Source organism: Cheilinus undulatus, linkage group 11, assembly GCF_018320785.1.
Source record: "Cheilinus undulatus linkage group 11, ASM1832078v1, whole genome shotgun sequence".
In the NCBI taxonomy this organism is placed as follows: domain Eukaryota; kingdom Metazoa; phylum Chordata; class Actinopteri; order Labriformes; family Labridae; genus Cheilinus; species Cheilinus undulatus.
In genome coordinates this window covers 26378253-26406084 of record NC_054875.1, presented here as the reverse complement: position 1 = coordinate 26406084, position 27832 = coordinate 26378253, and the positions used below count along the sequence as shown (strand labels likewise).

At 40.1% G+C, this 27832-nt stretch overlaps 1 protein-coding gene across 1 annotated transcript; it reads left to right on the top strand.

Moving 5' to 3' along the window:
- LOC121518086 (protein Wnt-2b-A) lies at positions 1 to 27832 on the top strand. Its single transcript, XM_041800295.1, has 6 exons — positions 1 to 43; positions 7118 to 7746; positions 13334 to 13554; positions 18424 to 18701; positions 21515 to 21779; positions 26648 to 27832. Exons 2-6 carry the CDS (start codon positions 7568 to 7570, stop codon positions 26875 to 26877), a joined length of 1173 nt encoding a protein of 390 aa, XP_041656229.1. The 5' UTR covers positions 1 to 43; positions 7118 to 7567; the 3' UTR covers positions 26878 to 27832.

Below are 27832 nucleotides of genomic sequence, written 5' to 3'. Positions count from 1 at the left end.
GTGAAGAGACACTACACTGAACAAATGACCGGCATCCATTAAGGTACATTTCAACCTTTGCAAAACTTTTACGTCAAATTTAAGCCATTAAAGGGAAAAGAGAATCAAGGAAAGCTGTGTATCCTAGTCTATCCCTTAGTAAGAATGATGTATGCGTGATTATTTCTGTCTGTGTGGATCATTGTCTATGTATTGCCAGTGAAGCATGCCTGTTTTTTCCTAAGAAGTGTCTGAGATGTGTTAGACGTCAGAGAGGCCATGCTGCCCCAGATATCTCTTTGATGTCATCTGTATCACCTGCTCTACAGTCACATTCTGACTCTGTGTCTGTGTGTATGCATTCATGTGAGCGCATACTACAAATGTATTCAGTGTGACGGCATCCTGCTGCGACCCAGTAAACATTCTATTATAGAGTTATCACCATCACATTTAAGGTCCCTTAGGGAGCAGGAGCAGTAAAATCTATCAACGACAGGCCATCCTGAGGATAAAGAAAGAGAGAGTCACAGGTATGCAATGCTTCTACATACAGAGCTCATTGGAGTGGAAGGGGATATACAGCAGCAGTGCTTACAGATGTATGTGTGGGCATTTCTGCATCAGTGGTAGTCCAGACTTTGTCTTAGTGTACACACAGTACCTCTCATTGTGCCCCAAACATCAAAGGAAGCTGGTTGACACTCAGTCCCGACACCTTCTTTGAGAGCTCGCCAAACGTTTCAGAAGCTTCTGAAGTTCCATCACCGCTGTGTTTGCTGAGGGCAGCTCATCTCTGTCGGCAGATCTAAATTTACAGGACGATAAATTATCACAGATCTAGTCCATTGGTACACACACACATGCACACGCAAATTGGGGCTTTTGTGTCCCTGGAGGACAGTGTATTTTTAGGGTCTGTGTTGTATTCTGACCTTTTGTTAGCTTTATAGATAATGCTTTTGGATTTTCAGATGAGTATTGTTTAAACAGACACATGCTTGGGCCTTTTATGCTCACAGCTTCTTAACAAGCAGAAATTATGACACCATACAAACAATCTGCAGCTAGACAACCAGCAAAATGTAAAGTTAAATAATTGCCTATTTCAAGAAAAGTGAGCATTGGTTATTATTTTAAAAAAATATAGAACACCCTAAGTTAAACTTTTCTAAAAGCAACCTCTTATGGCCATGCAAGTGAGGACAGTTGTTTCTTACACTTATAGGAAGATTGAGGTCACTTGACATATCAAGAACCAGGGCTGAGGGATTTCCAAAATTCATTTAAATGCAATAATTTTGGCTTACAGGTGCATCTAAGACATAGAATATCATGAAAACGTTCATTTTATTCCTGTGATATGATTCTGTTTCAATCTTGAGGATTACAGCTCAAAGCTCACAAAAAATAAAAATCCACTATCTCAAAATATTAGAACATCAGTCCAAAAAGGATTTATAATACAGAAATGTTTACTTTCTGGAAATCTTTTGCTCATTTGTGCACTTAGTAATTGGTTGGAGCTCTTTTTGCACTAATAACTGCATTTATGTGACGTGACATGGAGCCAATCAGTCTGTGGCACTGCTGGAATGTTATGAAGCCCAGGTACACACATGGACAAAATTGTTGGTACCCCTCTATTAATGAAAGAAAAACCCACAATGGTCACAGAAATAACTTGAATCTGACAAAAGTGATAATAAATAAAAATTCAAGGAAAATTAACCAATGAAAATCAGACACTGCTTTTGAATTGTGGTTCAACAGAATTATTTTAAAAAACAAACTCATGAAACAGGCCTGGACAAAAGTGATGGTACCCCTAGAAAAGATTGAAAATGTGACCATAGGGACACGTTCAACCAAGGTGTGTCCTCCAATTAGCATCACAGGTGTCTACTAATGTGTAATTAGTCGGCCTATTGAAAGGGTGACAAGTAGTCACTGTGCTGTTTGGTGACATGGTATGTGCCACACTAAACATGTACCAGGGGAAGCGAAGGAGAGAGTTGTCTCAGGAGATTAGAAAGAAAATTATAGACAAGCATGTTAAAGGTAAAGGCTATAAGACCATCTCCAAGCAGCTTGATGTTCCTGTGACTACAGTTGCACATATTATTCAGAAATTTAAGATCTACGGGACTGTAGCCAACCTCCCTGGACATGGCCACAGGAGGAAAATTGATGACAAATCAAAGAAACGCATATTACGAATGGTAACAAAAGAGCCCAAAACAACCTCCAAAGACATCAAAGGTGAACTCCAAGGTCAAGGTACATCAGTGTCAGATTGCACCATCCTGTGTTGTTTGAGCCAAAGTGGACTTCATGGGAGACGACCAAGGAGGACACCACTGTTGAAAACAAATCATAAAAAAGCAAGACTGGAATTTGCCAAACTGCATGTTGACATGCCACAAAGCTTCTGGGAGAATGTCCTATGGACAGACGAGACAAAACTGGAACTTTTTGGCAAGGCACATCAGCTCTATGTTCACAGACGCAAAAATGAAGCATACCAAGAAAAGAACACTGTCCCTACTGTGAAACGTAGAGGAGGCTCTGTTATGTTCTGGGGCTGCTTTGTTGCATCTGGCACAGGGTGTCTTGAATCTGTGCAGGGTACAATGAAATCTCAAGACTATCAAGGTATTCTAGAGAGAAATGTGCTGCCCAGTGTCAGAAAGCTTGGTCTCAGTCGCAGGTCATGGGTCTTGCAACAGGATAATGACCCAAAACACACAGCTAAAAACACCCAAGAATGGCTAAGAGCAAAACGTTGGACTACTCTGAAGTGGCCTTCTATGAGCCCTGATCTAAATCCTATTGAACATCTGTGGAAGGAGCTGAAACATGCCGTCTGGGGAAGGCACCCTTCAAACCTGAGATAACTGGAGCAGTTTGCTCATGAGGAGTGGGCCAAAATACCTGCTGAGCAGTGCAGAAGTTTCATTTAAGTTACAGAAATCATTTGATTGCAGTGATTGCCTCAAAAGGTTGTGCAACAAGATATTAAGTTAAGGGTACCATCACTTTTGTCCAGGCCTGTTTCATGAGTTTGTTTTTTAAAATAATTCTGTTGAACCACAATTCAAAAGCAATGTCTGATTTTCATTGGTTAATTTTCATTGAATCTTATTTATTATCACTTTTGTCAGATTCAAGTTATGTCTGTGACCTCTGTGGCTTTTTCTTTCATTAACAGAGGGGTACCAACAATTTTGTCCATGTGTGTAGCTTTCACAGCAGCCTTCAGCTTGTCTGTATTGTTGAGTCTGTGGCCTCTCATTTTCCCCCAGAGATTGTCTATGCAGTTCGGGTTAGTTCAGTTGGCTGGCCAATCAAAGGCAGTAACACCATGGTCCACAAACCAGTTTCTGGTAGGTCTGGCTTCACTGTTGGCTGGTGAAAAGGATATCAGTAACTCCAAAAAGCTTCTGTGCAGATGGAAGCATGGAGTGCTCTAAAATCTCATGGTAGATGGCTGACAGTGTTGACTGTGGACTTAACAAAGCACAGGGGAGCAACAGCAGCAGATGACATGGCACCCCAAACCATCACTGACTGTGAAAACTTAACACTGGATTTCAAGCAACTTGGATTCTGTGCCTCTTCAGTCGTCCTCCAGGCTCTGGGACCTTGTTTCCAAATGAAATATTTCATGTAGAAACACAAGAAAGCACAGATAAATTAGGTTTCATCTGAAAACAGGACTTTGGACCACTGAGCAACAGTCCAGTTCTTTTTCTCCTCAGCCCAGGTGAGCTGATGATGTCTGTGGTTCAGGATTGGCTTGACACTAAGAACACAGCACTTGTAGCCCATCTCCTGGATCCGTCTGTGTGTGGTGGCTCTTGATCTACTGACCCCACCCTGAGTCCACTCCCTGTGAAGCTCCTCCAAGTTCTTGAATCTGCTTCATTTGACAATCCTCTGAAGCCTGAGCTCATCCCCGTTGCTTGTGCGCCTTTTCATACCAAACTTTTCTCTTTCAGTCAACTTTCCATGAGTATGCTTGGACACAGCCTTAGAGGACAGCCTGCCCTTTCAGCAGTGACATTCTGTGGCTTACCCTCCTCGTGGAGGATAACAATGATTGTCCTCTGGACAACTGTCAGGTCAGCAGTCTTCACCATGATTACAGTTGTGCATGCTCAGAGTGGAAGAATAAAGGCTCAGGAAACTTTTGCAAATTGGACTTTTCCACAAATTCTAATATTCTGAGACAGTGGACTTTAGATTTTCATGGGCAGTACACATAAACAACACACACTTGAGGATTAGTTGACAAATAATTGGCTGCTATAGCTCTTAAATAAGGTCATTTCCCTCTGATCGTTGAGATGCAAACTGGGCCTAAAATTAGGCTTAAATGGTTTCCGAGGTTTACAACTCTGGAGCACAAATTAATAAATCATTTTAGACATTCAGAAGTGAAGTAAGGTGCATTTTTGGGCACAGTCTTTGAAAACAACGCAGTGCTGACTTTGCTTATTAGTAAATGGTACTGCATTAAGTAACAAAGGTGGAAGCCATCATTGATGGAGTTTAAGAGATGCCAGATAAGGGACACACCTTAAATTAGGTCATACCCACAATCATTGTGGAAGGGGGAGTTGGGACTAAATTTGGGCTTTAAATCATCTAGTGTGTTGCCAGCTTTTGCTTAGGAGGATCAACATGATCAAGCACTTGATTATAGAAAAATTCCTTAGAACAGTCAGAAACCTTGGGAAGAACCAGACTCACTGGTGGACAGCCACCTGTCACAAAGGTACAGGGCGAGACAAAAAGCCTTTTCAATCTGTACACCTTACAGACCATCCACCTTTAGGAAATTAAGCTCAGTAAAAAAAAATATCACATCCTTTCCTGACTTGCGTTTTGTCTTTATTCGTCCTCCACCTGTCCCTTGCTCATACTCCCTTAGCACTGGGTCTGCATGTCCCATCTGTATGGGCTGGTCTAGGTCTGATGACAGGCTGTCTTCCCTGCTCCATCTCGCCAGGAGATGGGAATACACACTGAGCTCATCCCTGGGCTGCCTTTGTGGTGACAGCCCCCAGCATAACATCACACAGGGGACACATTACTAAGCTATTAGTCCAACTCTTCCACCTACAGTGCATGCCTCTGGTTTGCCCTTGGTTCATTCAGCCCTGCGACTTTCCCTTCAGAAATAATCCTGAGTGATTATATTGTATCAACTCAAAAATCAATTGGATTAGTGGAAAACCGCTGCCTCTGTAAATCTCACCTTTATCCCTGCAGTTGTAGCTTTCAGACATAGAAACCCTGTCAGTACTTTTCCTCTGAGGAGACGGGTGCCAGATTTGGACATCAGGGCAATTTTTTCCTCCGACTGACAAGAAGGCTCTTGACTCTGTTATTGTTTATGAGGAGAAAGCTGAGGTTAAGTTCACATGTAGGGAGAGAGAGAGGGAGAAAGTCTGTTCCAGCTCCAGCCCCATGAGAGGGAGCATAACTCAGCCGTGTTTGTGCTTCCCTAATTCCTTTTGATTTAGCAGAAAATTGTGAGCTAAGCTGCAGAGCACAAATATTCACCACAGCTTAGCTTCTTGCCTCACCTTATGGTCTCTCGCAAACCTGTAGTCGATGTGTTTGTGCATGTGCCTGCCACTGAAAATATTTTAAAGTGTAAGCGTGTGTGCTTGTGTCCCATTCTGACAGCAGCCGGCCTGCCGAGCTGTGACCATAAATATAAACGTCTCTTAAAGGAGCTTAGGTTTAACAGCAGCTTTGGCATAAACACTGGAACTGTTTTCTCAAGCTTTTGATGAAACAACAGTTTGGGACAGCTAAAGCTAACTCTAATAGGTTCAATTCCAAAAGGGATTTTCCTGATTTGTTTACTTGTTTGTACTACTAGGTCAGCTGAATCAAGTATAGGAGTCTTAATCCAATATCACAACTTCCTAGGAGAAGTTAGCATCTACGCCGGGGAAAGCTGTAAGAAATGGAGTGTGTAAACAAGTCGGGAAGTCATTTTCTGAGTTTGTAAAAGGTGCTTGAAAAAGTTTTAAACCTGTCAGGAGTCGATCAAGGACAAAGAGGAAAACAGCTCGCTGCAAAGCCTGAGGATGAGCACTCAAACGTATGGGAAGAGAGGTAAGGATGGGTGCTCTCTAGGGACTATGTATGTGTGTTTCTGTGTATGTGTGCATGCTTTATTTGAGGGCGCTGTCTCAGCACTCTCTCTTTCTTACACATGTGGTTCATATTTAAGCCATAGTACTGTTCCACTGGTCGAATTTTGGCTCTGTTCTCTCAGTCCCACATTCCCGGCTTTTTTCTCTGACTCTCATTTCTGCTGGGCTTTTGATGGAGCATGACTGCGGGGATGACAAAGATTAACAAAAGAATTTATATATAAAACTTGACCAGTATTGTTAATGCAATCAGCAAATATTTTAATGCAGATATCACAAAAGAGAGACAGATGCAGTACACAGATATATTTCAATATATTCATATATATAATTTCCAGCTGCTTTGTGATACCTTGAGTTACTTGTGTCCTTATTATTAGACAACAATGCTGGTTTTCCTGTGATAACAAGTTAATTTATCAAGATCTTGACAAAAAAAAACAAGTTTAAATCATAATCACTGGAAACAGAGTGAATACAATGTATGGATGCAACCCTCTAGGGGCATATGAAAGGTGCATGTAAAGATGAGGAGCACAATACAGTCCATACACCTCCAGTAAATTTAAAATTGCTAATAGTGAGTTATCTAATAAGAATATGCATGAGTAAATCCTGTCACTGTATCTTCAATACATGATTGCATGCTGTGCAAAACGATTTTCCTAGGCTTTAAAATATTTCTTTGTTACCCCAGAACATGAAAAGCTGCTTTTTTATGATTTAATCATCTAATTTCACTAGGTGGCAGAATAAGGCCCAAACAATCGACAAAATAGTTTGACCCTCTTGCATTACAGCATCATTCCCACCTCACACCTCTCTCCATCCATCCCTCTGTAATATCTCCTTCCTCTTCAAACTCTGTAACCTCTGCATCTGCCCAATGGGCGAGAGAGACGCTGTCAGCAACAAGCCCTCCCTCATCTCTCTTTTTCACTCTCTCTCTCTCCCCCTCCCAGCTCTGACTCTGTCCACAGCGCACTGATAAAGGAGAGGTCCGGCGCGAGCATCCGACCCAGCACAGACTCTAAACTGCCGCGCATCTGCCTACCCCTCGGAGTTTTCGCCTCTCAACTAAGCAGAAAAAAAGAAAAGAGGATAAATGTTTGTGAAACTGACTGAAGAGGTGAAAAAGACACCGACACTTGTTGCTCGTCTCGTCAGGTAAACCTCAGTCAAAGTGCTCCGCGCAAAGTCTGGTGCGCACATGGCACCGAAAAGGCGCTTCTCACACTCCTGACAGCCGCGCGCTTAATATGAAGCCACACTGGATAACAAGGCCTACCTACCTGCTGACCTCATCAGACATTGTTTGTTAAACGTGGGGATTTAATCTGAAATCTGACATTTTTTTAAGAAGTGGAGGAAACTAAAAAAACAAAAAAACAAAAAAACAAAAACGCAGAGCCATGCTTGGTTTTAGGATTGTGAGCCTCCGGGCAGCTCGAATCAGGAGCTGTGGTTCACTGGGAGCCAGGGCCTCATCCCGGTCTTCTTCATGCCAAAACCCCGGTGCCAGCTCGAGGATTTATTGTGCGTGTGTGCTGCTGCTGCTGCTGGTGACGCCCCGGGTGGACTCATCATGGTGGTGAGTTCACCGTCTGCATCCATCACACAAACAGGCCCACCTGCCTGATAACAGGATTTACAACGGCTGAATCTGTGTAGCATTATTATTATGAGCATTATTATTACAATTATTAAAAGTGTTTAAAATGTGCATAGTAAAGGTATATGTGTATGCAACATTATTTAAACATCCTTCATTGATTTTACTCATTCGTGACGGAGCTGGGACTACAGCCAATTTTTTGCTCTTTTTTGTTTGTTACAAACTTCAGGGATTTAATCTGCCAACGAATTCGACCTACTTTGTTAAAATAAACCTTTCCAGAAGAAAAAAAACACCCAAATTAATCACCCCATTTACACTGGTTTGAAATTGATGTCTCCACTGCGCACATTTGTTGGCAACATTTTCAATTTGGTGAGTTTTTACTCCACTTTGTGCATTTTTGCGGTAAATAATTCCATCGCACTGGGGTTCGTTATAAACAGTTTTAGAAGTTATTATTCGTCACGATCGAGCGCATTAGCTTGAGGTTTTTATGGGGGAAATGACTGCAGAGAATACTCTACATGTGTTTTTCTGTCATCAATTAATTTAAGTGGAAAAAACCCCACCAAGAACTATCTGAGCATTAAACGAAAAAAATAATCTAAATTACGAGTTTATGAAGTAAATCGTAGCGTCTTTCGGTTGGTATTTCTGAAATAATTTTCTCCGTGTCACTTTGTTGGCCTGCCATATTGAGCAATAATAATAGAGCGATAAACGTAATTTATGTCGGCGCTGTTGGCTGAGCGCGTGCTCAGCTCAGCTGGAGGCTGCATTCAACAAGGCATAGCAGTCATTAATTCACCAGGTACCCCACACGCATGACTCAAATACCCCAAAACCAGCCATCTAGAGCATAGGTGAGGGGTGAAAAAATGTCTCATTGCCTGCGCAATAACATACGTGAAAATGTCCGTGTGTGTGAGAGTGTTTATAGGAGAAGTGTCTGTGTGTGGGCGGGTACGGGGGTGATGGAATGCCTAATAGTTTGTGTAGATTAAAAGCAGTTATGGGGAGTGGTGGGAAGAGTGTGCGTGGAGGCTTTAGCTGGGCATTATTGGCTTTGAGGGGATTTGAGAGCCGCAGATACAGTATTTGACTGTTTATCAGGTTTCTGTGGGTGTACAGTAAGTGATGATATGCACAGATATGCAGCTTTAATGCTTCAGCCTATAGGGGAAGGGGGTTATTGTATGGATGTTCCAGCCAGAGAGGAATAGAGAAGAAAGTGATGGAATATACATCTTAACCCTGAACCACTTATAAAGAGTAACTACAAGTTTATAGTGAGGGCAAACAGTTGCATTTTTTGTGAAAGGTAATGGTCTAGTTAGTACATTAAGAGTATGTATTATGAGGTAAAGATACACGTCTGTAGGTGGGTATTAAAATGTATCACACAGTAATGTAGCCTACTCAGTATATTGCAGCATATAGGTGCTGTATTGTGCATTGCATAGTATGCTGGATAGTAATGCATCGTATACAGATTGTTTTAGCCTATATCCTAATGGATGATACCATGTGCCAAGTTTGTCTCTTGCTTAACAATTTTCTCATTTTTTTTAAATGTATCAAAATGACTCAAGACCAAAGTCATAGGATTTTTAAGTGATCACACTGCATCACATTGCTTCGTATTGTATAGATCATTGTTTCCCAACCCAGGGTCCTAGACCCCCCAGAGGGGGCGGCAAAGATCTTAGGGGGTGGGGCAAGGCTTTGTCTGCTCTGAGGATGCCAAAACTATACTTATAATAAATATTAACTAAAACCATGATAAGCAGTTAAGTAGTTTATACAAAAGTATTTTGGTAAGAAAAGCATGCATAGGCCTTTATTGCAGGGGTTTATCAGTGAAAAAATTAAGATTTATGTTGATTCTTGGTGGCAGTGTGTCACTTTTTCTTCTCTCTTGGGTCATGGAGGGGCGCTGCTTTTCTTAGGTACATGTAGGGGGGGCTCTAAGGAAAAATGGTTGGGAAACACTGGTATAGAATAAGTGGTTGACTGATACTGTTTGGAAATTTTTTTAGGGCCAACACTGAATATTAGCAGTTTGTGAGACCGATAATGAATATTTGGAACCAATATGCATTCATTATTATGTACAAAATGTATTTTATGTTGGAAAAGTAAAATGTATGTTCAAAAAAATTATTGAAAATAAATAAGTCAGCTCTGGATCTATCAGCATGAGTAATGGCATAAAGCAACACAGTTGAAGCAAGAAATAACAGGGAGTGATGCCACACCCTCAGTGTCAGTGGTATCCAGGCTTAAATGTTGATTGGCTAGTTGTCATGTAACATCTAGCCAATCAGATTGTGGTGTATACAGGGCATTTGGTGAGACTATGGATAGTGAATGTAAAGGCAGAGGAGAAGACACTTTCAGTGCAGCCAAAGTTATGCACCTGCAGTCAAGATTAATTCACTTTATCGATTATTGGTAAAAGGAAATGTGGATACGGTGATTGGCCAAATATCAACTTCAATAATCAGTCAGGCTGATAATCCATCAATGCCTATACATTGTGTAGTGTCGTATTGCATTGCAATTCTGCATCTAATAGGATGGTATGGTTTGATACCTATCAGAAGCATTTAATCTATTGCATGTATCATATCATATCATATTGTGTTGTAGCAGGTGCCAAGTTTGCCTCCTTTTGGCCCATTTCATCCATATTTTTCTTAAAGGTGCAGTGTGTAAAACTGGAGAATATTAGCAACATCTAACAGTCAAATTCAAGATTGTGAAGCTCATTCCTGATGACAACTTTGGCAACATATGGAATTTTTTTTAATGAGTCTCTGTATGCTTCCTTCTGTGGTACTGTAGAAACATGCAAGATGCAAAAATCCTCAATATACAAATCAACTCCAAAAGATGGGCCATGCCCGTTAATGACAGACAGGCTCCCTCCTCAGGGTCTGTTTGTCTGGGACCAGGCGCAACCTTTGTCTTTACGGTGCTCCAGTTGATGAGCTGCACTCTAGGCGAATAGTCAGAAAAACAAAATCAAAAGAAAGGGAGAAAATCATGTTGGCCCTGCTTAAGTTATTTATTTGTCCTAGTTTGATCAAAAATTGCGGCGCTCTTGTCCTGGCCAGATGCTTTGGGGGTGGGGTGGGGTGCACCCCCCTGGTAGCTAACCATTTCCATTATGTGGAAAATTATCATAGCTTCAACCTTCCTTTTCTTGATCTTCCTTCTTTTTAACTCTTACCAGACCACCTATAACCACTATGACAAGCTCAATGTCTTTCTCCTAAAGAAAATTTGTATGCACGCACACCCACATACCTCATACACACAGAACACAGGCCCCCCTTTTGTTTTGTTTGTTATCTATCCTGTCTTGTTACATTTCTTGGTATTTGTCTGTATTGTTTGTCTTGCAAAAAAGAAAAAAAAAAGATGCAAAAATCCAAGATGGCAGAGTCTATCGAGGGGGCCCTCCCTACGTATGAATAAAAGGCTTACTCTAAGTTAATTTAAAATATATATATTCTGTTGATTAAATACTAATTTGGATAGGCATACTTCATTTTTATCATGTTTTTTCTGCTAAATTCCACCAGGCTAAATATTATAAACTGCACCTAACAGAGTAGCCCTCGACCAAAGTGATAGGATTTGTGACTGAAAGTCTTGTATAGCATCTTAGTGTCTCATATATCGTCTCATGAGCCGTCAAACGCATCATACTTTATTGATTAGGACTTTTATCATATCATATCATATTGCTTTGTATCATGTGTGCCAAGCTAGACTTAAGTTTGATTGTGTCATCCATTCTTTGCTTAAAATTCATCCCAGGAGTCCAAAGCAAAAGCGAAAGGATTTGTGACTAATCGTTTTGTATTGTATCATATCCTACTGGACTCTATTGTAACATTGTTCAGTATCAGATTGTATCAAACTTTATTGCTTTTTGTTCTACTGGATTTTTTTAACTGCATCATATGCCAAGTTTGGCTTTGTTTGAACATTTTATCCCTCCTTTGCATTAAATTTATCAGAGGAGCCCCCAAACCACGATGATGGGATTTATGCACACGAGTATTGCATCTTATATTGTATCGTGACGTGTCATATTGTGTCGCGACATGTCATATGGGGCTGAATGTGTCATATTGTATTGTATAGATTTAGACTCATGCAAGACTGCCTCTTGCTTTGTTGGGTTGTTTTATTTTGTAGTATTTATATCCTGTATGCCAAGTTTCTCTTTTGTTTGATCCATTCTTTGTTTGAAACTGATCAGAGTAGCCCCAAACAACAGGGACGGGATTTGTGACTGAACCTATATCGTCATATTGTATTGTGTCTTGGTTGCCAAGTTTGCCTTATCTTTGTTATTGTCAAGCTTAATTTTATTTCGGATATAAAATTAACTACTATAGGAGCATTTGTCTACTCTTAACTGTAGATTTATCAGAGAATCCCAAAGCAAAGCATCAGGGCTTGTGACTGAAAACACAAGAGAAAAAATGATCAGATCACTTGTCTTTTTGAGTTTGTTTGTTAATGTGCACTCAAGTATAGTTAGCTAAGACATAAAGGCAATAAAGTCTAACCCTATACCAGAGGGTTGTGGCTGCATCATCAGAAGTCTTGCCTAATTTTTGTCTCTTTTGTGTTGCCTCTGATTCACAGGAGAACCTGAATCTTTACAGCATGTTGTTTTAGACCTGTGGAGAGTGATTTACTGTCCTATAAAATCCACAAGTCCCCCTGACTCTCAGAGAGAATTAAGTGTGAATTGCTGCCCTGGCTCTTTCCTTTGATGAACACTCTCTGTTCTTGTTCCTCTTCCCTAATCCCACTCTGGGGAGCACAGAGCCTCCATCCTCTAACCTGGCCTTGTAAAACCCGACCACACAACTACACGCTCCCTGACCTCCCCCTTGCTGACCTGCTGAAGCTCTGAAACCACCGGGTTGCTGCAGACACATACACTCATATAGGATGTGTAATAGCATTGATTTTGTGCAATGTCATGGCAGCATTTATATTGAAAGGATACTGTCAGAGTCTGTTTTATCACACTGGGAGAAATACTGGAAGGAGCACATCTGAGATGAGTGAGTAAGATGAGAAAGAGAGCAAGCAGGCAGGCAGAACGGGATCTAAGTTTGACAGGGTTATTGGAGGCCCCAGACTTGGTGCTCTGATTTGTGACGACACGATTTCAACGATCCCACTGGGGAACATTTAAACACACATACACACACGGGTCCTGTGGGGAGAGGTTAAGTGCTTATTTATTTGGAGAGCGGAGTAAATGGTTTCCACTCCCCTCCCGCTCGCAAACCTTAAACTGTTAAGTGTAGTGAACTCTGACTCACTGAGGACTGTTACTGCAGCCCTCTTTCACACTACTCACCACCTCACTGAGTGTGTATCCACTTGTGTATGCAACTTCCACCAGTGTGTACATTTACCAATCCATTGCAGTTTACCATAAATCATGGCTGTGCTTTGTATGACAAATATGAATCATTTTTAAAACTCAGTTCAAACTACTTAGATTTTGTGTTTTCTGTAGGTACATCGGTGCACTTGGGGCCCGTGTGATCTGTGACAACATCCCTGGTTTGGTGAACAAGCAGCGGCAACTCTGCCAGCGTCACCCAGACATCATGCAGGCCATAGGCGAGGGCACCAAGGAATGGATCCGAGAGTGCCAGCACCAGTTCAGGCACCATCGCTGGAACTGCAGCACACTGGACCGTGACCACACCGTGTTTGGACGTGTCTTGCTGCGGAGTAAGTCCATCTTCCCCTCTTTTCTCACTTTTTTCTGCCTTATCTCCCCTCGCTCTGTTCTTTTTCCAGTCTTACCTTCTGAGGCTCACGTATGCTGCTGCTCCGTGTTTATAGTTGCTAATGGACTCTTGTAATGCCTTACGCCTCGTCAATAAACACAGAGGCTTCAAGACCCAGGCTTATCTTGATTTTGTTTTTCCACTTCTGCCAGACCGTTCTGCTTTCTAACAGAATCATACCTATACATAAATGTACACTGATGCACATGTAGGGTTGGCATATCCAGTTTGCTACTATTTTTGTAGCCACTGTGTTTATAATTCAGCATTAACAGAAGTTTACCAGCTGCTGAAAGTTCAGCTGATTCAGAAATGGCAAAGGTCAATATTGATGCCTGTTTATTACTCTCAAAAGGTCAGGAGTAGGACTGATTATTTCCATTTCAGTATGTTTAACTCTTGTCAAATGAGGTGTTTTATTAAACAATGATGTGAATGGCTCTTTTTTTAATGTTTTACTCAAGGAACCATACCAGTGAGTGATTTAGTAAGCAAGAAAGCAGGGCGACGACAGAAAATGTCTCACTTTGTCCACAGGGGTTGCTAATATTGACGCAAAGAAAAGTCTCTCTTAATGGCTTTAAATCAGGAGGGGAGCCTGATAAATGAGCAAGGGCATATCCAGGAGGTGGCCATGGCCACCATAGTGATCTGATTGGCCTCTCCATAGGCAACTTTAAAATTCTACATGATTACCGACCACATTCTTCGTCAGAGGCAATTCATGCTATAATCAGTTTTTAGGCAGTGATGCAAGTCACTTGAGCTCCTTTTGCATGGTACTTTTGTTACTATTTGAAACAGGGAATTCTTACATCTTTTTAAGTACTTAAAAAAGAAGCTAAACATGAAAATCTAACTTTCATTTAAAAAGCACCTTAGCCCTCCTAAATGTAAGATATCATGCACTGTCCCTACTGCTTTAGTGTATCTCAAATACTGTAGGAAATCTCACTGTGGTAAAAGCCTCACCTTTTATGCACATTTACAATCACTAATCTATCAACTATAACTTAAATCAATGCCATTAAAAACCTCCCCTCATGTGTATTTGCACCCATTAATCTATTTACCATACTCCAACTCTGTAAGTGACTGATCCATTCACTGTCTAATGCTGTAAGAAGGCTCTCTGTGGTAAAATGCCTCACTTCTTATGCATATTTGCACTAACTAATCTACCCACTATAGTAATAACTTTAGTTTTTTACCATACTCAAATGCTGCAGGTTATCAATCTAGTCACTGTAACTCAAATGCTGTAAGAAGGCCCTCTGTGACAAAATTCTCACGCCATTTGCACACTGCACTTAGCAACTTAAATGATCTTATCTACCTCATGTTAATCTGCCCACATCCATTCATATTTCATACAATGATCATGTCTAGTCAGCATTCTTGCACCCTTTGCACATGATTCAACCATACTATCAACGTACATGGACTTTTATATACATAAAAATACCTAACAAGAAGTTGTACAAATTTTTACAATGTTTTTTAAAATACTTTTATCAGTTTCATTTATCTTTTGTATTTAATGTTTAATTCCTGTACACTGATAGCAAAGCTAACTGGAGTCAAATTCCTTTAAGCTTAAGTATACTTGGAAAATATAGCTGATTTGGATTCTGAGGAGGACAATGGATAGAAACAGGGATGAGAGTGGGAGAGAGACATGCAAGAAAGTGGCCCGCGAACATGGGGCACGAACTAACTACTAGACCATCTGAACCTAGTCTATAAAATTATTCATCCTTGTATGTTATCACACATAGTCCAGAGGTCACCACTTCAAAAACCACTGCCACAATTGGGCCACCCCAGTCCAAAAAGTCTTTTAAAGTGGCTGTAAGTGAGAGAACCTAGAAGATATACATGTGTCTGGAATACAACTTTGTATTTTGCCTGAAATGAAGCTCTTTAAGTTGCATATTTTTGTATATTATTTTTGCTGCATTGTGGTAGCTATGAGCAGGCACACTGCGTACTTTAAAGTCACTGCTGCAAGCAATGCTTACCTGTTAAAAATCCACTCTATGATGGTTGAGTGGTTCAGGGCGTGCACCATGTACGCAGTCAGCCCGGGTTTGAGTTCAGTCTGTGGCCCTTTGCCGTTTCCGAATCTATCCACTGTCTTTCACTGTCTAATAAAGGCATGAAAAGGCCCAAAAATAAATCTAAAAAAAAAAAAAATACCCTCTATGTGGCCAAATCTTAGGGAATAAAGTCAAAGTTTTATTCCTTTATGGGTGCCAGATCTGCATGGGACGCTGTGTCTGCTATTGACATCACACAATAAAAAAGGGAGGGTCATCAGAGGGTTTAAGAAAGTACAATGTGCTGTGTCATCATACCAACGTACAGTCAATCATATTGTGTAACATTACTAGCAGATGCAAAGCCCCATGCAGATATGGCACCTACACTTATGTACTGTTTTTAGCACAGCAAAACCCTTTCAGGTCACAATGTATAGTGCTTAAATTTATTAGACCACCACCCAAAGTAAGGTTTATGCGACAGCTGTATCATGAAGTGCTTTAATGTGGACTCTTTAATTTTCAGTGAGCTCTCCACGTTTTGCCATTTTGAACAGGAATGAGGAATTTCAAATACCAAATTTGAGCCGGCTCACTGGGCTTCTCTGAGAATTCAGAAATTTATCAAGCATAATATTCAACCACTAAAACATTTTTTCTGTTCAGGAATGCAAGTAAATAACTATAATTTGACATATTAATCAAGAAATAATAATGTGCTTTACTATTTTTTTCAGTTTTTTAGTAAATCAGTAAATTTGAAAATTCATGGATAACAACAATAATTATATTTTAGCATTAAAAAAATCATCTCAGTTAAAGAGCTTCTACATATTGGTGTATTAACATTGCAGAAACTTAAAAAAGGATTTTGGTAATTACCAATGCTGTTAATTTAGGGCAGCTGCGGCATAAACCTTACTTTGGGTGGTGGTCTAATAAATTTGTTAAGCACTGTATCTCTGCTCAGGTCAAATCAAGATGCCTGTCTCCACAGACGTGTTATGACGTCACTTACTCCTCAATCCTAAGCATGTGTGGGGGCCAACGGTGCACAGAAAGAAGGAGCTGATATGGAGATACAGCCTGTGTATGTGTGTGTGTGGCTGAAATGAATAAACAGTAATGTAGATGTAAATATTTAGAGAGATATTCTCACTGTCAGACAAACAGCGCAGGTTTGAACGATGACCAGCAATGCCCTCCTCCATCCTCCCCCACACTCATCCCCCGACAGCACCCACTGCCCCCTTCTCCTCACCCCAAAGATGGAATAGGACATTCCAGTGGATACAGTGTGAGCAGGTTGGATCACTTACACTCTTTTAGCCTCTGGCTGGGTTTAATAGAGCAAAGTGCACCTTGTTTGATTTATAATCTGTAAAATAGGTACTTTTGTGCTATTACTTTGCTGCTGTCAATTGCAAATTCTAGAAAATCTCATCACACAACTCCACAACATTTCAGGAGATCATTTTGCTTAACTTTGGAGTAACATTTCAACAGTTATAACAACTTTAAATTGTGATAAGATAAAAAAAATACACCTTCAAGCAAGGTCAGAAAGAGAAACTTCAAAAGGTATAAAACAATATACACACTGGATTTTCATACACCATCAGTAGGTTAACATCCATTATACGTCCTCTGTAGAAGCTATTGATTAAAAAAGAAGTCAGGGCTGGCAAGGGCTTAGAGAAATGTGGGGCTTTTCCACTATGACTTTTGGCCATGATGATCCAAACCAAGCTGGGTTACGCCAAGCCACGCCCAGAAAGATCCTACTCTGGAGCAAGGCCCCAAAGCGCCTGCCCCACCTCCAAGTACGCTGCAGTAACATCACAATGGTTCGTCACCATTCAGGGACACCTCACAGATGTGTTTAAATAGCAACTGCTGCATAAATAAAAGTTCAATGCTGAAAAAGTCCCAATGGTTTACCCTCTGGGGAGCCAAATAAGCTCGCACTATTACATGCCAGCCTGTTCTTAAAATACTAAGGTTTTGTACAAACAAAGCTGACATTGCAACCTAAGGACATTGCTTAAGGAAATCACTTGCCAAGAACCTATCAAACAGGGAGTTTAACATCATGAATGAGCATACCATATTTCCTGAGAATCTTTGTTAATTATCAAAGATTCAATTTTGTTTCTCTGTTTGCAAAGCCAATTTCATCACAAGTTTGGCAAAGATTCTGTCATGATTCCAGACATTGTCTCTAGAGTGACATCTAATTAAATATCTAAGGCTTCAACAAGTGGATAAGTTCCTCTGTGTCTTGCTGCAATCTTTTTTAGGGCCTTTTACTCAAATGGGTACTGAAAAATGACCAAATTCTACATCTAATTCTGTATAAGCTTTAACCTTTTCATATACTAGTCACAAGGAGACCACAAAAGCAGCAGTGGTAGAAAAATGCTGTCATGGCAAACCCTGGTGCTGATTAATGGGGTATCACTGTGTCTGTTTTTAAACAATTTATGTGAGCAGAGAGGAGCCCCGCAGCTTGGATTATTTCCATGATAATATTTAAACAGAGCTATCCTATTCTCCACATCGAACCAGATATACCCATGACAGCTGCACCTTAATATCTGTGTATGAATGTTTACATATGGGGTGCATGGTTCAAAATTTTAAGATCTTTTGACTCTTCTGTTGTAGGATATGAGCAACTACAAATTCTGTATTGAACATATGCTATTCAAATCTTTAACTTGCATTTGTTTTGTCTTTTGCTTTTGTGTTTTCTTTTTCTTTCTCAGGCAGTCGTGAAGCAGCCTTCGTCTACGCCATCTCTTCAGCAGGAGTGGTGTATGCGCTCACTCGTGCCTGCAGCCAGGGGGAGCTAAAAACATGTAACTGTGACCCGCACAAGCGTGGACGAGCTAGCGATGAGAGAGGAGAGTTTGACTGGGGTGGCTGCAGCGATAATATCAACTATGGGATAAAGTTTGCCAAAGCCTTCATAGATGCCAAAGAGAGGACTGTTCGAGACGCTCGAGCACTCATGAACCTGCACAACAACCGCTGTGGCAGAACAGTAAGTGCATTAGAGATGGTCTTTTCCTGCAAAGTTACAAGTCAAAGGTCACTGGCAATTCCTCTAATGTAGTTAACTACCCATAACCCAAATAGCATGTAACAGGCTAACAGAGGGCTTTTTAATCATGGTAACTTTAAAGGTCACAAATTTGACCTCTTTAAGAAAAGTTAATATTGGTCTCAGAGGTCCCAAAAGTTTTTTTGCTGAAAAAAAAACATTCCAGTATTGGATTTTTGCATGTCTAAAAACCCCCTCTGTTTCAGCCCTGCTCAGAATGAGCTGTTTCTGTGGCTGTGGCTTTAAATGTCAATGAGCTATCTGACTCCACCCCTGAGTCCGCCCCTCTCAGGAAATGGATGTGGCTTAATGGATGTGGCTCTCCTGATCCTCCTGTCAGCTGCCAGCTGAGAAGAGGTTCAGGAGACGAGGGCAGAACTTTCTTCCAAGTGAGGAGGGCCAACCAAACCTGGGGGCGGAGCTAACTCCCCACATGACATCATGAGGGGAAATCTGAGAACGGCTTGTTTAAGCACACATTTTCTAAAGGGGGGGAGGGTCTGATTCTTGATGAGATTGTGGACAGGGCTGGAGCACATATTTTTGTCAGAAAAACCTGAAAAAGTGTATTTTTCATAATATGTGACCTTTAACTTGAGAAACAGTCTTTTGACTTGACTAGTCAAAAGACTGTTGACTAACACACCAAGCACAACAGAGTCGGTACAGTCAGATCTCTGGGAATGTAAATACAAATAAAAGGTAGCTTTTGCTGTACTGCCTTGAGCTCATTGCTTTTGACCACCACTCACACTTAGTTGGCATCTCATCTGGGTTAGAATTTTGACCAGGGCCCTGGTCAGAGCCTTCATTTTCCTTTACAAATATTTATCTATTGCTGTCACTCTTCTTGTCACTGCCAACTCTCATGCATCACTAATTCTGTTGTCTTAAATTAATGAGGTAATTATTGTGCTCCCTACTGCCACCCACTGACATGGAGGAGTATTACTCTTACCAGTCACTACATTGCTGATACAGTCCCTGAACGATCAGGTGCAGTGACTAAATAATATATAATTTCCCACGGCACAGCTGGCGATCTCTCACTGTACAGTAGTGTGCTGCAGTGGTTGAAAATCACTGGACTAGACTATGTAAAACAGATCCCTTGACTGATTGTTTACTTAACAAATGCTCAGTTAAAGAGATTGTTTCTTGAGTTAACTGAAGCAAAGTACATTTCTTAGCACCTAAGTTGCATCACCAGAAATCACTGCTTTGATCGTCTTCTTTTGTTATTTGATGGCGGCTAACAAACAGCTATTAAAACTGCATCTGCCTTCATAAACAACTTGGTTCATGGTGACAATAATAGAAAAACATACTTAAAAGAGTGATAAAGTCATGTGAAACTTTGGATTTTAAACATCAATTTACCAAAATATAGAAATAATATTCACACCTGTTAACATTTATAAATCTAAAAAATCATATCAAAGTAAAAACAGATTTGTATAACGTAATGTTAATTAAACAAAATATTAAATGTAAAATAAGTTACAAGCTTCAGTAGCTGAGACTCTACATACAACAACTGCTGCTCGAGTTCTTCACCAGTCAAAGTTGTATTGGAGAGTGATAAATAGAAAGCAACTGTTAATTAAAACTCATATTAAATCTCCACTACAGTTCGCCAAAAGGCATGTAGTAAACTCCATGGTCAAGTGGAAGAAAGTTCTTTTGGTCTGATGAAACCAAAGTAGTGCTTTTTGGCCATCAGACAAGATGCTTTGTTTGGCAAACACCAAACACCGCACATCACCACAAACACACCATCCCCACTGTGAAGCACAGTGGTGGCAGCATCATGCTGTGGGGATGCTTCTCAGCAGCTGGCCCAGGAAGGCTTGTAAAGGTAGAAGGTAAAGTGAATGCAACAAAATAAAGGAAAATCCTAGAGGACAGTCTTATTCAGTCTGCAAGAGAACTAAGGCTTTGGGAGAGATTTATTTTTCCAGCAAGACAATGACCTGAAGTATATAGCCAAAGCTACAAAGAAATGGTTGAAAGACAACAAGGTGAATATTCTGGAGTGGCCGAGTCAAAGCCCAATCCAATATTGAATTTGTGGCTGGACTTGAAAAGGGCTATTCACACCTGATCCCCTTGCAACCTGTCAGACCTTTAACAGTTTTGCAAAGAAGATTCTAGTAAAATTAAAGTGACCAGATGTACAAGCCTGACTGAGACTTATCCACTCAGACTGAGTGCTGTGATTGCATCACAAGGTGCATCTACTAAATACTGATATGAATGGGGTGACCATCTATGCAGTCACTTGTTTTACATTAAATATTTGGATTTAATGCCATTATTTTGTAGAAATCTGTTTTCACTATGACATTAAGGTGTTTTTGTATATTTTTAATGTCGAAAAAAGAGAAATTACATTGACCATGCTTGATCTAATAAGATTAATAAAATGGTAAAATATCTGAATGGGTAAATACTTTTTATAGGCCCTTCTTTATAAACATTGAACGATATCCATTCATGACAACTATTTTGGAGGGACAGGTTGATTTCAGAGACTGAGATATCTTGAACCCTTGACAGAAAAAGCCCTAAAACATTTCCAAGACTAGCTACCACTAGAGGTACAATGAAAGTAAAAGGGGTGCTCTGAAAAATTTGGTTTAATCATTGTTTTCAGAAACATAACCTCTTGGATGCTGCATTTTTGAACATCAACAATCGGCTGTCATAGTCACTATAGCAGCATAATCTCAGCTCCTTTTTCTGCATTTTAGGCAGTGAAGCGGTTCATGAAGCTGGAGTGTAAATGTCATGGCGTGAGTGGTTCATGCACGCTGCGGACATGTTGGATGGCCATGTCGGACTTCAGGAAGACTGGAGACTACCTGAGGAGGAAATACAACGGGGCCATTGAGGTGACGATGAATCAGGATGGGACTGGCTTTGCTGTAGCGAACAAAGCCTTCAGGAAGGCCACCAAGAATGACCTGGTCTACTTCGAGAACTCTCCTGATTACTGCCTACAAGACAAATCAGCAGGTAAGAAAGAGGAGAGAAGAAGTCGGCCTTGACTGAAAGGCAGAGATGTAGTTTCTCAGAGATGTTGATGGATTGCCTAACTGTGTTGTGTTTTAGGTGATGTTATGTGTGTTGTGTGTATATGTTCATGCATGACTAGTGTGTTTGCATGTGTAGATGTAGGTGTGTGTGTGTATAGGTGGTCAGATAACACAGCAGGCCTCCCGTGTGATGTCTGTGGAAGCTAATATCCTTGTACCCTGGGGGAATGGTTGTTGTGTGACCACCTGACCTCTATCAGTCTCTGTCAACACACACCCACAATCCCACACAAACACATATACACACATTTATGCTGAGAATGTGTTGAAAAGCTTTACACAATTCATCAAATCAGTTATGACTCCTCCTGATGGATGAACGCAGTCTGAGAAACTGTAACGATGCTCAGCATCACTCTGAAGCTCAGTACATTTCTCCCTCATCCTTGTTGTCTGCCTCTCTCTTCATCCATCCTCCCCCTCTTTCTCACCTTCCCCATGGAATCCACAGCCTAGGGACACAAGCAGCTAATTTAAAAAAAAAAATCACTTCTTTCTGTCTGTCACAGTCTCTCCCTCTCTGTCTGTCTGAACTAAGCGTAGCTGGAGGGCAGAGTGGGCCTCAGAGTGTGAGAGCCTGTCTGTCTGTCACGCTCCACTGTCCATTTAACACTCACACACACACACAAACCTGCACACACACATAGAGTGGCTTCAAAGGGAGCAGTGGCTTGGGAAAGGCAGTGTAACTATAGGCCACTCTACCAACACTGCATAGTTGTGTGTGTGGGTCTGTTGTTCTATGGGCAGCTTGTTGTGATAGGTAGCAGTTCAAACAGGGAGCTTCTCACACGAAACAGCCACACTAATCTCTGTGGGGATGACATTCACATAAGACAGACAATATGCCACTGCATTAGGTAATAGCCAGACCGCTCAACACTCCATAAACACTGCTAAACATTCAACAACTGTAGTGTCCATGCTAGGCTACTGCATATCATATAGAGAAACAAACAGAGAGCTAGAGTGATACTAAAACCTCTGGATCCTTTTCAGAAGCAAGAAGACACAAGTCATCAACAGAAGTCGTGGACCAACAAAAGTCTTTAACGATATAACCTGATTCACTCCACTGGCCCAAACCTACTTTGAAATAAACCAACTAGAACTGTTCTAGTCAGTGTTTCTATTTTTAGCTTTGCTAAGCAAACACATCTTATTACAACCCAAAGTCAGGTCAATCAGTATCTTTCAGATTGTTATTCAGTTTGGCATCAAACCATAAAATTTAAAGAACCTGACAGCAACAAGATTTTCAGGTGAAAAAGAATACGGATAAGACAATAAACTAGGGCTGCAACAACATATCGATAACTAAAAGTGTTGGTGACAAATTTGATTATTGAGCCATTAACATCACATGAAAACAGTTTATAAAAAACAACAGCAAGCTGTCTTACATTCAAAATCCTTATGTCCCCTACTGTATGCCTTGTATACCTTTCAATAATCAAGGAAAAGAGTGGATAGATTTATGTGCAAGCACAGGCTAAGAGGAGCATTTAATTGTGTGTCTTTTTGTGTGAACAACAAGTATTAATACAAGCTATCAGAAACTTGGCCAGGCAGTGAGTGACAAAAGTGTTGTTAGTGTCTGTTAGTTACCATAATATCGGTAACCTTTACAGACTATGTTTCCCTATATAAAGGGGTATAAAAAGCTGTGTGATTAGTCAAATCTGTCTTTCTTCTGTATTCAAATGTTTGCCAGAGGTAGAAGTAAAAGTATTAGGACACTGAAACAGTATCCCACTATCAGTGAAAGTCCTTCATACAAGTTGATTAGCAGGCTATAGTAATCAGTATGTAATCTATATGTACTGTATGTGAGTAAGGAGTGAGGCAAAAAAAAATCTTTAAAGATTGTATACATTTCTCTGTTACTCTGGCTTGTTAAAGCGATCTGATGTAGAAGAGCCCATCAAAACAATCTGGCTGCAGACTGTTTATCTCTAACGGCCACTCTCACAGACTGTTCATCTGAGACGCCATATCTCTCAGAATAGAAATACACGGTAAAACTTTTGCAATAAAACTGGATTAAACTTCCAATTAGGCTTAGGGTATGGGTTAAGGTAACTGCTAGGATACCATCCATTCATCCATTTTGTACACCACTTATCCTGTTCGGGGTTGTGGGGGCAAGGCAGGGTACACTCTGGACTAGTTGCCAGTCAATGACAGGGCTGACATACAGACAACCAGTTAATATACCAAAAGCTAAAAATGACTAAACGTTTAATAAAGCCAAGCAAGCAGTCAGCGGGAAAAAGGTTGTCTTCCATGAACACATTTAAACAAAAGCAGCTACATAAGCTACATATCTATGCAACTAAATAAGCTTTAGCAACATTTGCTAAAATTCAAGTTGCAAAATTGTCTACATAGCTATGTCAGCTTTCACTATATTTGCTAAAGCAAAAGGTGCTAACATTAATTTTACTACATTGGCTTATGTAATAATGCTAATTAAGTAGCTAGCCACGCTACAACACCACGCTTCAGGTAAAGCTAACAAATCTAAAGCAAGCCAATGTTCGTCTTCTAAAACGTGCCAACACACAATTGAATTGAATTGTTTATGAAATGTTGCTTGATCTGTAATGTTTGCAATGTGGTTATCCTATGAATGTAACTACCAGACTTTGTTTATGAATAAAGTTGAATAAAAAGAAAATATACTTAAAACTGGAAATATGTTGTACCAGCAAATTACTGCACTTCCTTTCTGAGCCATATGGTGTCTCAGATAATGGTCTGTGAGAGTGGCCGTCAGAGATGTACAGTCTGCTGCAAGACCTCTCTCGAGCCAATTAACATTAATTTTAAATTTAGTTTTTAAAATAATAATTTATAATTTGAAATTATTTTAACAACTCGTGAACATATTTGCTCTGTTTTTCTTTACAAAGGGATTGAAATAACAATCCAATTTATCAAAAAAGTGTTACAATGTGATAGCAAACAATGCTATACAATATGATGTGACACCAACCGATATGATACAATTTGATGTGATTAAATATAATGTGATGTTATATGGTACCACGACATAATATGACATGATATGATGGGACTTGATGTGGAAGTGCATGCAAATGCTTTAATGTCATACAATGTGACACAGTACTCTACTATGCAATATGAACAGTACAAAAGCACTGTAATGCTTTGTGGTAAGTACTACGTTGTCTAGGATTGCAATTATGTCACAACACAGGGGTTACTGATATAGTGCATTACAATCATATAACTGCACATAATGTACATAGATTGTATCCCAGTAATTAAAAGAAATCCTTAAAAAGGAAACAGACTTTAGTATTTATTCACTGCAATTTGGTACCAGTTTTTCTGATCACACATTACCCTATAACTTTTCACCACCGGCATTATTCTGTTGGGTTTTTTAAATTATCATTATTACCATTTTTTCCCATCTACCACCTTGAGGTATCATGAAGTAGCGGGGAAATCTATGCCATGTGTCTTTCAAGTCAAACTATCCACATCTGGCACATGCACTTCAGAAATTGTAGTTTCTGTAATCGAGTCAAGACTGGGCACAATGCTGCATCAACCCTATTCAGTAGTTAAATAAAGCAACATCTTTTGACTCTAATAAAATAATTAATTCTAGAAACCACACGTTTTGTTTGCACTTGGATTAATTTGTCAAAAAATGCTCAAACCGATGCAACTTAAATAGCGTCACTACACCTTTAATGTGTAATGTCAGAACAACAGAGTGAGAATGATGGGATGTATTCATACTCCAATCTATAAACATGATGTTTATTTCTCATTGCCATCCCTGGGCAAAGGAGTTGAAATCTGTTTTCAAAGCAAATAATAATAAACAAATAATAATATGTAATTCATTTTCAAACTTAGTTTTATGTGACATTTAGGACATTAAGGGTGCTATGTCTGTTAAGTACAGACAAAAATGGGATGTTGATATATGGTGTAAACCAAAGCTATAGCATATTGTCTTATGAAGAATAGTTATAAGTATAATCTTACTAGAAAACAAAGATCATTATTTGCACAGGTACGCTAAGGTACTTCACCCTTAGCCATAGAGACTGGCAGGTTTCATGCCATTCCAGAGGAGGACAGAGTGTGTTTGTTGGCTTACTTGGGGAAACTGAGAACGAGATTCATTTTCTGTTTTACAGTCAAATTTACAATGATTTAAAGGATTTTACTTTTTAGGAAAATGTCTTTGATTAATGCTGATTTTTTTGGTTGGATGATTATGAAAAAATTAGTTCTATTTCAGAAAAGGAACCTTTGCTATTGCAGATTTTATCTGAAAGAGAAAAGGCAGAGTCTATTGTTTACTACTGAGCTGGAAAAAAGATCATGCAACTTTGTAATTGTAACACTGCAATGGTATTTCTGGTGTCTTATAAACCCAAGAGGGTGGGGCACTTTTTGTGCATGACACACAAATAAAGTACAATCAACTAGCCAATTAATCAGTGTATACAGCTTATAAAACATGTCAGGCATTGGGCTAACTCGCTATTTGAATGGGCTAAAATCACAGAGGGTTGTTTTTGCTAGTGCTAGAGTGCCATGCTAACTCTTCTTAGAATAAGAGAAAATAATTTAATTTTAATAAGAAAAAAACGAACACTGAAACCCTTAATTAGTGATTCCTCTGAAAAAGAGAATCACAAGTATTGTTCTCAGTAGAATAATTAGTAAAGGAGAAAAATAAACTGCTTCAGATAGCATTTAACATTTCTTAGCTAACACTCTTGTACTCTTTTGCAGGCTCTCTGGGCACAGCTGGACGAGTTTGCAACAAGACATCACGTGGGACGGACGGCTGTGAGGTAATGTGCTGTGGGCGAGGCTACGACACAACCAGAATCAAGCAAATCACTAAGTGTGAGTGCAAGTTCAAATGGTGCTGCGCAGTGGAGTGTAAGGACTGTGAGGAAGCTGTGGACATACACACGTGCAAAGCACCAAAACGAGCTGAATGGTTGGACCAGACCTGAAGACATGACCCCCTCAGCTCTACCCCTTTCCTCCTTTACAGAACGTCCTGTGGAACACGGCATTCTGGGAAAAAGTTTGTCCAAAAGTTCTCTACGTATTTTCCCTCCCCTGCCCCACATCAGTTCATCATTGCATGGCTTTTTTTACCTGTCTCTGTGAAAGCACTACAACTCAGTACCCATGAATATGAAATAATTAGCCCCTTTTCATGAACGACCCTGTGACTGAACTGCTAGGACACTTTGGGGGTGAGTGGGCTTTAAGTAAAGATCCAATTCTGATGGCCTTTTTTCTAGCATACGGTACTGGGTCAGGAATAGTTTGCTGCTTTCATGATGCTATAAAGACACACTTTTACATAAACTGAGCCTTCAGACATATCCAGTATTATCACAACATCATGTATTCACATATTTTTTTCTTTTTTGGGGGGAAATACACGTTTATCTACCAAAAATGCTAACTTGGTTGGACTAGCTTGACAAGTGCACTTTGAGAAGTGGACATCTGAGCTTAAAGTTTGGCTCTGTGTGGCCAAAAAGAAGTCCATGAAAAGGACTGTGAGAGGACAAGGAGAGGACACCAGATGAATAAATGGACGGATGCATCATTGGAACTTTGAATGCAACTGTAAAAAGGAAAAAGAGGTCTTTTAAGTGATTTATTTAAATTGTAAAGTGTTGTTTCAATTTTAACTGCACTACATTGGCTGACACAAGGAGAGAGAAGAGCACTCCCATTTTTACTATCAACAATTTTCAGTGTGCAAGACAACAAGCTGCTGCTTAGAAGAAGAAAAAGAAATGCAAGAATGCCTCTATGGTTGTTCAGTCACTCATAACCACAACATTAGACAGATTTAATTTCTCTGCTCTCCAGCTTGCTTGTATAACATTGTGTATAATGCCTTATCTAAACAGATGTTCATATGAAATATATGGTGCATTAGTACGA

Excerpts from the sequence above, each read along its gene's own strand:
- LOC121518086 (XM_041800295.1), top strand. The coding sequence starts at position 7,568 with ATGCTTGGTTTTAGGATTGTGAGCCTCCGGGCAGCTCGAATCAGGAGC. Across the intron at positions 13,555-18,423 it reads TGGACGTGTCTTGCTGCGGA|GCAGTCGTGAAGCAGCCTTC; the intron begins GTAAGTCCATCT and ends TTTCTTTCTCAG. Across the intron at positions 21,780-26,647 it reads CCTACAAGACAAATCAGCAG|GCTCTCTGGGCACAGCTGGA; the intron begins GTAAGAAAGAGG and ends ACTCTTTTGCAG.